The sequence below is a fragment of the Pavona decussata genome, unplaced genomic scaffold (assembly GCF_977016875.1).
Source record: "Pavona decussata unplaced genomic scaffold, jaPavDecu1.1 SCAFFOLD_51, whole genome shotgun sequence".
NCBI lineage: Eukaryota > Metazoa > Cnidaria > Anthozoa > Scleractinia > Agariciidae > Pavona > Pavona decussata.
The window spans coordinates 5,883,277-5,896,470 of record NW_028145473.1 but is presented as its reverse complement, the minus strand read 5'-3'; the positions used below and the strand labels follow the sequence as shown (position 1 = coordinate 5,896,470).

At 39.5% G+C, this 13,194-nt stretch overlaps 1 protein-coding gene across 1 annotated transcript in view; it reads left to right on the top strand.

Moving 5' to 3' along the window:
• Nucleotides 1–13,194, top strand: part of LOC146481246 (dynein axonemal heavy chain 7-like) — a 79,541-nt gene that overhangs the window by 57,009 nt on the left and 9,338 nt on the right. Inside the window, exons 60-78 of the mRNA XM_085108879.1 lie at nt 534–714; nt 1,382–1,611; nt 2,563–2,629; nt 3,243–3,365; nt 3,626–3,766; nt 5,233–5,350; nt 5,957–6,185; nt 7,079–7,151; nt 7,423–7,530; nt 7,615–7,685; nt 8,652–8,766; nt 9,339–9,502; nt 10,125–10,278; nt 10,441–10,574; nt 11,134–11,191; nt 11,853–11,986; nt 12,058–12,190; nt 12,584–12,786; nt 13,088–13,163. Coding sequence (XP_084965005.1) covers nt 534–714; nt 1,382–1,611; nt 2,563–2,629; nt 3,243–3,365; nt 3,626–3,766; nt 5,233–5,350; nt 5,957–6,185; nt 7,079–7,151; nt 7,423–7,530; nt 7,615–7,685; nt 8,652–8,766; nt 9,339–9,502; nt 10,125–10,278; nt 10,441–10,574; nt 11,134–11,191; nt 11,853–11,986; nt 12,058–12,190; nt 12,584–12,786; nt 13,088–13,163 — 2,512 coding nt within the window. The remainder of the gene's footprint in view (nt 1–533; nt 715–1,381; nt 1,612–2,562; nt 2,630–3,242; nt 3,366–3,625; nt 3,767–5,232; nt 5,351–5,956; nt 6,186–7,078; nt 7,152–7,422; nt 7,531–7,614; nt 7,686–8,651; nt 8,767–9,338; nt 9,503–10,124; nt 10,279–10,440; nt 10,575–11,133; nt 11,192–11,852; nt 11,987–12,057; nt 12,191–12,583; nt 12,787–13,087; nt 13,164–13,194) is intronic.

Below are 13,194 nucleotides of genomic sequence, written 5' to 3'. Positions count from 1 at the left end.
CTCTTAAAGTGCAGAAAATAGGTCTCGCCAATTAGTTGCAACTCGTTAATTTTTGTTTTTCTATAATTTTACTCGTGATTTTTTACCTGCTCTAAATTCTATTTGCTCTGTCTTTGATTGTAATAACTGTAATAATATTATCAGACATGATAATGTTATCGATTTGATGATGAAAATTACGGGTAGAATCATATTTAAGACAACGTTTCTGTGTCCTCATGACACCTTCATCATGTCAAAATATTATATTCAACCTAGCCTCAAGGGACTAAGAACTTGAACTTGAACATTAATATTCTTGCTATCTGTTGAATATTATATTTTGACCTGATGATGGTGTCTTGAGGACACCGAAACGTTGTCTTAAATATGATTCTACCTGTAATAATGTTAATTTTATATTTTATATTTTATATTTATGGCCCGCCTAGATTAGCTCTCGCTGCCTGCGGACCAGTCTCTCTTTTTTGCTTAATTTTTTAATAAACTTGAGTTACGGCATGAGAATTAAGGTGGTCATTTTCTCTTTTTAGGCAACGTGACAAGTCTAAGCAGACAGATGGCTCCCCTGTGGCACTGTTTAACTACTTTGTTGATCGGGTCCGTGATCAGCTCCATATTGTGTTAGCCATGAGTCCTATTGGTGATGCCTTCCGCAACAGGCTCAGAAAGTTTCCTTCACTTGTCAACTGCTGTACTATCGACTGGTTCCAGGTATTGCTATACGTAGTAACAGCTCAGTCAATTGTGATTTACAGTTAGTGAAACGTTTTCTCTTTGAGTTTTCAATTAAGCGCCAAGAATGATTCGCATTTAACTGGAGTTGTTTAATACTCCTTTACTGAGCTGTAGGCTGGGGTGAATACACCCTCTGGACCTGTCCCTTTGCTGGGAAACAGCGTATTGTCAATACGAAAGCTAGTTCACCTAGTGGATATTTCCAAAACGTTTTCTTTCTTGACCATATATTCATATGCGTTGGTGTGCAGTTTTCCATCATCTATTAACACCGTTAATATTAACAATTATTACCACTATTTGTTCTTGTAATGAGCGCCAATCGTCTACCTTAATCAAATCAAAGTTGACAGATCACACCGAAAATTGGTTGAAAACTAGAATAGATCTGGTGTATCCTCTGTTTCAATGAATGGATGTGAACCTTGAGGCAACTGTCAACCAATACATAGATATCCTGTCATCTCCTGAGTTGTTCCACGTAGAAAAGCGATACTGCTTAGTGTTATGATCTTTTAAGTTATCCTCATTAATGGCTTCTAATCCTATTCTGAATTTCAATCCGTTCTTTTGGTGAAGATTTGTCCAAGAGCTTCCCAAAAATTGTGCTCTTACAAAGCATTGACTTGTGTTTGCTATGTAGTCGTGGCCAGACGATGCTCTTCAAGTGGTGGCTCAACGATTTTTAGAGGAATTAGAAATGGAGCCAGAAGTGAAGAGTGGGTGCGTGCAGATGTGCAAGACATTCCACACTGAAACAAGACATCTGTCCAAGTCATTCCTGGATGAACTCAAAAGGCACAATTATGTGACACCGACCTCTTATCTGGAACTCATATCAACCTTCAAGAGTCTGCTCAACTTGAAACAAGTGTAAGTAGAATACTCATAACGTTCTTCTCACTTGGTTTACACTGTTTAACCTTGTTTGCGATTGTAACTGTAAAGGCAGGTTTACATGCCACAGTTTTTCAGCCCGACATTATCTGAGCGCGAATCGAACTTATGTCAGAATGCACGAACGATTTGCGATCCGATACTATTTTGCCGTCAAATATTTGCATGGAAACCGGCCTTAGCGGTTATGGTTATGTAAGGCATTTTAGAATGGGTTTTACCAGTTAGAGAGTCTAGGGAACAAGCGACGCTGGCCTGCAAATTCAGTTACCAAAATGCATGAACTCCAAAGTTCCATGCTTAAGAGTTCTGGCACTAGTTTTGAAAGTATGGCAACTACAGCGGTAAAGAGAAAGCCACGAATTCTACATTCACTATGTGATTGCCCTTCATGAGCAAAACAAAATTTGTTTTGTTATCTAAACTCAAGGAAATAAATATTGATGCCGGTGAAAAATAACACAATTCGGAGCAATAACGGCGACATTTGTAGATAAGTATAAGTTTATTAGCAAAATCATTTCACTAAAAACGTGAATTGCGATTTTGTTACAAGTAAAATAAAAAATGGAAAGGTATGTATGTAATAAAGGTTACAATACAGATACGATCTTACTTATACACCGTATTTCGTGTAGATTTCATGCGGTATTACCTCGGGCGTCCAGTTACGTCTAAATAGGTGTAAAATGTAGGTTGGATGTAATATGTCAAACACGAGAAAGCGTGTTTCATCAGATATCCAAACACTGAGAAGTAGGTTGAAAGAGCAAGACGCAGTCAAGTGTTTTTAAACGACTTCGAGGTGTTTGGATATCTTGAATAGTGCTGGGGGATAATAGTTTTATGTCGCCTTCTTGTAACAAGCATACACTTTCCTAAACTATGCGCAGCGTTGTCAATGATATTTGTGTTTGAATTATTTAGTGATGTGCTGAAGGCAAAAAGGAGATACGAGACCGGTCTGGAGAAACTGGCGTCCGCTCAGTCACAGGTAACGAGAGAGTAGTATTAATTACTGAGTATTCTGTTTTGTATCTGATTTGGGTGTTATTTCCAAGCAATTAACCGATTCGTTTTATCTACTGTAGTCGATCATAAAATCGAAGCAAATGGAAAGGTGTCAGATATATACAAATAATGTAATGAAGCAATCAGATTTCGCAGCGAAAACGTGGAACAATACAAGGGCGAGAAATGTAGCAAATTGGCTAAAAAGACAAATGACTTAAAAGGACTTTGTCAGTTGGGCACATGCGCAGTAGAGTCCGGTTGAGACTAATTTGCATTCAACTCGAGGCGGGATTTTTGCCTTTCTGTATTTCCAAAGCTTTCAATAAATATCGCAACAAACAGCTTCTGTGATTACAAAAGAACGTTTGCAATTAAAAAAAAAACAGCCAACTTTTCGAGGATGAACACGATTCAAACAGATGAAAACAGCTTCCTGAACTCTCCGACGGTATTTGAAAAAGTTTTGCCAACGATTTCAAAGTGTTTTTCATCAACACGCGCATGCGCTTGGGGTGACATAATCCCTTTAAAGAGCTTGAGCATATTACTCACATTTGCGTAGCTAATCACTGGTGGATGTTGTTGTGTTCCAGGTTTCAGCGATGCAGGCAGAACTTGAAGCTTTGCAGCCACAACTCATTCAAGCCGGCAAGGAAGTGGACGAGATCATGGTTATTATCGAGAAAGACTCCGTTGAAGTCGCCAAGAAAGAGAAGGTAATGTCTTGCTATAAAGATTAAGAACTGAAACACGAACTATTGTGTGTAATATTGTATTCTACTGGGATCATCCACTAGATCTGCCTCTGTTATTTGGATAATCCCAACTCACTCCCTATATAGTTGTTTATTATCTTTGTTCTTTATTTATAGTGTATTTATTTGTATATGTTTATTTCTAATCTGCATCCTCTGTAAAGTTGAGTTGAGTTAAATTATCTAATCTATCTGATCTGTGTTCTTGGATGTGTTATTAGGTGGTGAAGGCAGACGAGGCAGTTGCCAACAAACAGGCCGCGGCCGCCCAAGCCATTAAAGACGAATGTGACAAGGATCTGGGTGAAGCTATTCCCATACTGGAGGCTGCTCTTGCTGCGCTTAACACACTCACCCCAGCGGTAAGACAGTCAATATTCAGTTGTCGTGTTTGCGCCAATATGTGCTTGTATATTTACGAATGACAGATACCATATTAAATGCTGAATGTAAATGTTTCCCGAGGCGGCAGGTAAATATCGCATCTTCTTCAGATTTGGCCATTAGACTACGATTCCTTGGGATAGCAAAGCCAGAGAAACGCGCAAGGACGCGCGAAAATTGCCTCCCGCGGGGGGACGCGACACGCAGGGAGCTTGCGAGTTTCGCGCGTGCTCGCGTGGATCACACGCTTTACTATCTCAAATCTTATGTGCGAATACACGAGATGTTCCTCTCCTTCAGTCTTTTTGCTGTTTGTTAATTTAACAAGGTTGGGTGGTATTGGTTTACACAGTTTTTGTATTAGCAGAAATACGATTTGACCTGACAAACAATAATTATTAGATATTATAAATAGACACTGCATGATATGCATGATGCGGTTCGAAAGTCCAATCCACAAAAATGGCCCTTGCTCGCCAACCAGTCCTCAGTAGCTCAGAGGTTAGAGCATCCGATCTAGAACACGGAGGGTCGTGGGTTCGAATCCCATCTGGGGCTCAGATTTTTTCTGTGTCCTTTTATGGTTGATTCTTTACATCTCCCTGTATTTTCCATAAATAGACAGACTTACATTTAGGGACTTTGATAGAAATATGTTCGGTATGGAATGCCAATAACAAATATGCCTATAAGAAAAATGTACACTATACATATAACTAAAAATTTAATCACAATTACTATATATAAATGTGTTCGTAAGTCTCTTCGTCTTAGCCAGAGGGACATCAAAATTCCTCTCTCGTCTTAAATTGAATTCACAAATGTTACGAGGTGGCAAGAGCTCGTGCAATAAATTGTCTGGGTTACAAGTAATGGAATCAAAAAGCTTAGTTGTAATGGACTGCCTGCGTCGAGAACTAAGTAACTGAGTAACTAAGTTTAACTGAGTTTGATTTGAATTTCGCACTAAAACGGTGCATTATTGATTTGTTCCTGATTTTGTTCTATTTGGTCTAATCTTGTTCCTCCCATATTCTAGGTATTCTGAAAACTGCCTAGTATTACACGCAAGGGTTACAATAAAAAATAAAATAACTAAATTAGTTTCACAATAATAGATCAAAATTAATCATTTTTCTCACGATTCGCCAGCAGTGTAGCGGTCGAAACAACTATGCTCCACAATCGTAGCCTGTTCCAGGCTCCTAAAGAGACGCGCGAAGGGGAGGGCGAGGGACGAAAACGAGGGGGGACTGGGGGAGAGAAAAAGGTCCCCCCTCGTTTTCGTCCCCTCGCCCTCTCCTTCGCGCGTCTCTCTAGGAGCCTGGAACAGGCTACACAATCGTGAGACAACAATTATCTTTGATCTATCATTTCAAACCACAATGACTAACACCTTTCATGACATTGATTCACAATACTTTCGTACTTTGTGTGATTATAGGACATTACAGTAATGAAAACTATGAAGAGTCCTCCAGCTGGTGTTAAACTTGTCATGGAAGCGATTTGTATTTTGAAAGGAATCAAAGCAGAAAGAATCCCGGATCCCTCGGGTTCAGGTAATGTACAACCAGTAATCAGCTTTTGTTCCGGATACAGCGGGGTCTTTATTTCGTCTCCCTCGCAACCATTACCGCCTGATTACGGACTTTAGAGGTGTCGGGTTTTATTCCTGTATCCCTCGGGATCAGCAACGAATAATCAGAACTCATTTTGGAGGAATCTCTATTTCTCCCGGATCCCTCGGGTTTAGAATGCTGTTTATCTGTCATCCCTCGGGATCAAGAACGGATAATCAGAACTCACTTTGAAGGAATCTCTGTTTCTCTTGGATCCCTCGGGTTTAGAAAGCTGTTTATCTCTCATCCCTCGGGATCAAGAACAGATAATCGAAACTTACTTTGGAGGAATTCGGTTTATCCCGGATACCTCGGGTTTGTATGTGGTAGTGAGTCTGTTGATCCCTCGGGATTAGAATGCTGTTTCTCTCTCATCCTTCGGGATCAAGAACGAATAATCGGGTCTCACTTTGGAGGAATTCTGTTTATCCCGAGTCCCTGGGGTTTTTGTGGTAGTGAGTCTGTTGATGTGTGGCAAATGATTTACCAGATAATGGACGATGCGAAGAGAAGCAAGATTTTCCTGAAGTTGATCTCCTTTTATAGGCAAGAAGATTGAAGACTTCTGGGGGCCTTCCAAGCGTGTTCTTGGCGACATGAACTTCTTGAAGTCTCTGCAAAGTTATGACAAAGACAACATTCCTCCAGCGATTATCAAAACAATCAGGCAAAAGTATACATCAAATGCTGAGTTTGATCCGGAAAAGATCAAGACGGCATCCACTGCAGCAGAGGGGCTGTGTAAATGGGTCGTAGCCATGGAATCATATGACAAGTAAGACCAACTTGTTTTAGAAATTGTCACTTTTAATTCGAAAATTTCCAGATCTTTTCTTTCTGACAAAAGGTTTTGGACGTATTTTCGGCAAATTTCGATCTGCCAGGGCAATTGTATTATTTCTGGTCATTGAAGGTGTAAAGCGGTTTTCAATTGAGTGTCAAAGTAATTTAGTGTTTGCTTTGGTTTTGCTGTACTACACTGTGATTGGTTGGTAAACTCTCGCCGATTTTCTCCGAGCTTTCATTGGCTCACTGCGCTGTTTACGTCTGTTGTGATTGGCTTACTGCGCTGTTTAAGTCTGTTCTGATTGGGTCACTGCGCTGTCTACGTCCGTTCTGATTGGCTTACTGCGCTGTTTAAGTCTGTTCTGATTGGTTGGAGTGATTCCTTTGGCTTTAGATTGAAAACCGCTCTATAAAAGAGAATAAGTGAGTCATTATTATGTTAGCAAATCAGCGATTTAGTAATTGGCCCTGTTTCTAAACATTTTACATGCACTACAGTTAAGCTAACTACAGTGGGGATCGCTTAGTTGAAAAGTACGTAACTAAAGACTTTCAGGGCCAGTTATTTAAACAGAGTATAACTTAGGCCGTGGCTTAAAACAATCAGTGTATAAGTGGTTTGTTTTAAGTGGATAAATAGTTTTCTAGTTTGGGATGCAAGCCTTCTTGTTACCGTCAGCAGCAGACAGTGTTTAGGTATGACTGTTGGCAAAGTTGAAAATGGCTGAGAACGTGGTTTTGTTACATGCAAACACCGTCTAGTCTGTCCTGTTTTATTGAACTATTCTAGTATTCAGTTTTTTATGACGGCAAATATCAGTGCAAAAAGCCTGTTTGTGTTTGATAAATAAAGTTTAATTTATGTATTGTGTTGTTATCCAGAGTGGCGCGAGTTGTGGCACCTAAGAAGGCGGCTCTTAAGGAGGCTGAGGCAGAGCTTGCTGTTGCTATGGAGGTGAGTATGTTACATTATTCCTCACTCTCTCCTCCCATGTGTATAAATGAATACCCGGCGAGGTTACCAAGAAAACCCTTCAACGCACTGTCATCACATTCAGGGCAAGTAATATTACTCCTATTGATTCATTTTACGGAAAGAAAGGTGTAGTACTAGCGTTGTTATTTGCGGCAGAACAGTTCCTTATTCGTGCAGATAGACTGGCATCCTATCAAGCTACAGGCCCGAATAGTATCTAAACTGAACTGTTGCCTGTGTACCTTTACAGAGCTTGAACAAGAAGCGCTCTGCTTTGCGTGAAGTGCAGGATAAACTGGCTCGATTGCAAGAGAAGTATGAAGCTAATGTGAAGAAGAAGGCAGATCTGGAGAAACAGGTATGAGCATTTTGTATCGTGTTTAAAAAAATGTTCCTGTTTCTGAAAGAATTTTAACATTTTGTTCAATGTTGGTGTTTTTAGGTCGACCTTTGTTCAAAGAAACTTGAGCGCGCAGAAAAATTGATTGGTGGTCTTGGCGGTGAAAAAACAAGGTGAGCTCATTTGTACAACAACAATTTATTTACAGATTCAGATTACAGATTCAGATTATATAAAGGGCTTCTCCCGCAAATAGCCACAAAGCTAGTCGAGGCGGGACAAGACAAAAAAAATTACAGTAAATTACAAACATGCTGGAAAACGGAAAACTTAACTTTACATAATAACGCAGATTGTAGTGTCTTCGACGTGGAGAAATATTGTCGGCTTGCTTCCACGAACAAAAGACCGTTCCGTCTTGACGTAAATACTCCTTGACAGGTCTTTCACATATTTCACGGCTTCTTCTGTCGATGTTGCTTCTGGGGGAGGGGGAGAGTCTTTCAGTCGATATCATCAATAATCTTTACGCTAGGGTTAACTACTTTAACAACATTTCAATTAACGAATTTTGAGCTTCGTGTGGAAGTGTCTCGAAATCAAAGAAAAGATTGTCGCGAATTGAATTTTTGAAAATTTTAGGTGGCTCTGAACCCCCTCTTATAATTTTTTTTTTTTAAATTTTGCAAAAAGACGTATCTGAATATACTAGTCACAGTTCCTTAGTTAAAATGGGGGTCACCGAGCTCGTTTTTTTAGTTTTAACTACTTAGAGGTGTTTTTTTTTTTTTTAACATGGTCATCTTTTTACTATGGTAACGTAATATGTCGAGAATATTATGACTTGTTTGCCAACGATTAGGCATTTTTTTGGTACCATTTCTGTTATATCAACCGGTAAAGGATGGTAGTATTGATCCGTCAAAGAGTTAGTGATGGAAAGTGATAGAAACTGTTCTGAGCTACCTGAAGTACGAAAACGGTTTTTGTCCCTTATACTACAATGACTACACAATTTCATTCGATACACCACCGTGAAGGAGTGAGATATAATGCTGTGAAATGTAATATCACGGATATGTCTAAATTAAGGGGCTTTTCCCAAGTGCATTATATCTAACACTGTTGTGTTTGTTCAGGTGGACTGAAGTGGCCAAACAGCTTGGTATCAAGTTTACAAATCTGATTGGAGACGTGCTGGTATCATCTGGAGTAGTGGCGTACCTAGGAGCATTTACTGCTGCCTTCAGACAGGTACTATTCAGCTGGCTCTCTGCGTTCAGTCTGTACATAAATTCCTACAGTGTGACAATTCTACCGAAAGCTCTTCAGCGGTACTTTCCCGTGGTAGTGCGGTTTTAAAGCGATGACTGTTAAAAATCAAATTGCTTCTTGGAGCATCTAAATGACAGACCGTGTTCTCTTTATGGGTCGCATCCCAGGAACACTGGGAGATAGTACCCGCGTATTTAAAAGGGTGTGGTGGCGTAAATGTCATATACTCGATATCACGGATACTCAGTTCTGTTTAAATAGTATCGATACTCAATATTGGTTGTTCGAAACCGTACGACATTATTGGAATTTAAGGTGGGCTGGCATCGATACCAAGTATTCTATATCATCGATACTACGTTCTGCTTGAAAAATATCGATAGTCAGTATCGGGTGTTTTACGATACCTTGCGACACTAGTCACATGACTACTTGTCAGAAATACGTCGTTGCTTTTGCACGCATTGTTTGTCCACGTTGTTTGAAGGTTTTTCTTTACGGAGTTTGAGTTTGGTTGTGAAGTGGTGAGCTGAAATGCTTTGTGTTGACAGGAACAAACAACGGATTGGGTGAAAGCCTGCCGCGCGGCAAACATTCCTTGTTCAGATGACTTCTCAGTAACAGGTACTCTGGGGGATCCTGTGAAGATAAGGGACTGGAACATTGCTGGCCTTCCTACAGATAGCTTCTCTATTGAGAATGGAATCATTATCAGGTAACCTCAGCTGAAGACATGTGTTTGGACTTGTTACAGTCGCTTTGTATTATTAATTACTTTTGATTATTATTAATTGTTAATTATTATTATTATTATTATTATTATTATTATTATTATTATTATTATTATTATTATTAATTGTTAATTATTATTATTATTATTATTATTATTATTATTATTATTATTATTAATAACTAGTAATTGTTAATAATCATTTTTATTTACTATTAATTAACTGATAATGGCCCAGAGGGTTTCCGTAGCAGATTCAAGAAGACCCCTCAGTCATGAAAGACGGTAAAAAATATTTGAACTTCTACATAACTTTGAAGTTTAGAGGAAGTTGGTGGTGTCAAATTAATATTTTGCTCAAGTTACTCCAATGTAGTGGGACTATTTTGTGTTGGAACCACTGCAAAATGAATTCAAATCGTTTTTGATAAAAGTATTTGGATTTAAGCCTCTTTGTAATAGAAACCGTTTGATGCAAACTAGTGAGGTAAATTTTACGTGCCAGTTTAAGTTTAACTGTCGTAATTCCACAAAGCTGCACATAAAAATACACCCTGCTGAGACAATGAAATGTTTTTAGGTTCTAATTTTGACTTTTCATTTACAGCAACGCCAACCGCTGGCCACTTATGATTGACCCGCAGGGACAGGCAAACAAGTGGGTCAAAAATATGGAGAAGAAAAACAATTTACACGTGATCAAAATGACGGACGCTGATTACGTCAGGACACTGGAGAATTGCATCCAGTTTGGTACTCCGGTATGTTAACTTACTAACCTGTTTTTCTTGTTTTTTCCTGTTCCCACTGGCGGAGCGTTATCATTGTGGCTCCCCGTTAGTTTTCATCTGTTGTTGTCACGTTGTAATGTTCTTTCTTGTCGCTGATTTCTCGGTGTCGTTTCTTAATTGTTTCCATTTTAGGTTTTGTTAGAAAATGTTGGTGAGGAGTTAGACCCACTGCTAGAGCCGCTGCTATTGAAACAGACCTTCAAACAGGGAGGGAGTATCTGCATCAAGCTTGGAGACAGTGTTATTGAGTACTCAAAAGACTTCAGGTTAGTATTTAATTGTACTACTGTTATCTTTAAGTGCATTATGACTCTGCTGGAACAAGATGAACAAATGTGACGTGGGGAAGCAGCGCTGACGCAGTGGTGAAAGCACTCGTCTCCCACCAATGTGGCCTGGGTTCGATTCCCGGATTCGGCGTCATATGTGGGTTGAGTTTGTTGTTGGTTCTTGTCCTTGCTCCGAGAGGTTTTTCTCATCCGGGTACTCCGGTTTTCCCCTATCCTCAAAAAAACCAACATTTCCAAATTCCAATTCCAATCATTGCCAAGCACTTTGTCATGAGCGGGCCAGAGCCTTTGGCTCGGGAGATTGCGCACTCCCCGTGTTATTGACATTAAATAAATTACTTTGCTTACGTAATAACTGTTGAAATCAACGTTCATATGGTAAGATTTGACCTAGTTGAACGTTTGGAGTTAGCGCTTACTCCCGAAGTCAAGGTTTATGCTACTCGCCCATGAAGTTGCACGCAGTAAAATATGAAATCTACTTTGCGCTCTGTTGTATTGTGTTAAATGAACTCGATGTTTCTTGCTGTTTTAGGTTTTATATCACAACCAAGCTCAGGAATCCTCACTACCTCCCTGAAACTTCCGTGAAGGTTTGTGGCTTAGTAATAGATTACTTTGTAAAAAAAATTTTGGTAAAAATCAGACTGTTTCACCAGGCATCAGGTACCTCAGCTGCTACTGGGCTTTTAGACACGTTCAAGTCGCACGGTTGATTCTAGAAATCGGTTTATCAGGGACAGTGGGCCCTGTTTGTAGATTTTAAAAGAGCGTGTTCATAAAGGAAAATATTGGACTTCTCAGACGCAACTTTGGAGATTACGAGAGTTGGTGGCGTACAGTGAATATTACGTTCACCAGTGTAGTGGAACTATTTCATATTTGTTATGCAACAACTGCAGCCGACTAACCAACCAATAAATCAATTAGGTAGTCAGTCAGTCAATATTTTTTTTAACTTATTGATATATCTACCGTTCTAACTCGGAATTCGAAAATCGACTGATTTAATACCCCGTTTCCAAGTTGCTTTGAACCTCATCATGAAAGCGAGGCTAAGTGTACTAAGCCTCGCTTTCATAATGAGGTTCAAAGCAGCTCAGAAATGGCAATAATACTTACAGAAAAACAAACTGTCGAAATTACTTTCCAAAAATTACATATTAAACATTATTAGTTAGAATAGCTAAGCTAAGAGTCCATTCCCTGACGTTCATTTGTTAAAAGGCTTTGTGTATTGTGTTGATGTTTTAGGTGACGCTGCTGAATTTCATGATCACTCCTGAGGGATTGGAGGATCAGTTGTTGGGGATTGTAGTCGCACGAGAGAGGCCTGAGCTGGAGGAAGAAAAAAATGCACTGATTATTCAGAGCGCTGAGAATAAAAGGTACCTTTTATTTGAAGTGATTACTTCTCCTCGTTCAAGTTCTAACTTATTTGCTGTTTTCCTATAAATAGACAACTGAAGGAGATTGAAGACAAGATTTTGGAAGTTCTGTCCTCCTCAGAGGGGAACATCCTTGAAGATGAGACCGCTATCAATGTTCTGTCCTCTTCCAAAGTGCTGGCCAATGAAATCTCAGAGAAACAGGTTAGTCTGGGCTTTGTATTTACCAAGTAGAAGATGTTGGTTCAGTTGTTTAAAGAAATAAATAATAGACACTTGATGTCTAGAGAAATTGCTACTGGTAGTGGAATCATGTTCAGCTGAGTATTTGTAGACTTTTCTATAACTCAGAAGTTTATTATTTTATACAACTGGAAAGCCATCTTCTTTTCGGTTTAAAATAGAACATAAATTCTTGATTAAGCTGTCGAATGCAAAGTGGTGAAAATGGTGATGGCAGTTTACAGGAACAGATGGCTAGAACGCGCGAACTTGCAACAAGCTTAAACAACGCTGTGAAATTTCATACTCGTATACTACAGCTAGATTTTGTTGATTAATATTGGTTTAATTTTGGATATGTTTTCTTGCGTTTAGGCAATCGCTGATGAAACAGAAAAGAAGATTGACACCACCCGTATGGGATACACACCTATTGCCGGTCACTCAGCTGTGCTGTTTTTCTCCATTGCTGACCTGGCCAACATTGAACCAATGTACCAGTACTCTCTCACTTGGTTCATCAATCTATTCATTCTCTCCATCGACAATTCGGAAAAATCCGAAGTTTTGGAACAACGGTAAGCTGCGCATTTCCTTTCGAGATTTTACGGTGGATGGGGCTTTTTAAGCCACTAATGGTCACTAATGTGCGGCAAAGTCACATGACGTGTATTCATGACGTCACCTAACATTAGGAATGCGTCCTGTTATGTGACATCAGTTCCTAGGGTCTGTCCAGGAGAGACCCTGGGAACGAGATTGAATCTCAAGGTCCGTCTTCTTATATAACGACCATAACGACTTACAATAATGGACCATTGTCGTGTGATAATGCTATTTGTTGCACGGTGAGTTAATTCATTTGTCATTGTATTCTAGGCTGGAGCATTTGACGAATCACTTCACGTACTCACTGTACTGTAACGTGTGCCGCTCGCTGTTTGAGAAGGACAAGGTAAGAAGCTTCTTTCTCATTTTCAGAATCA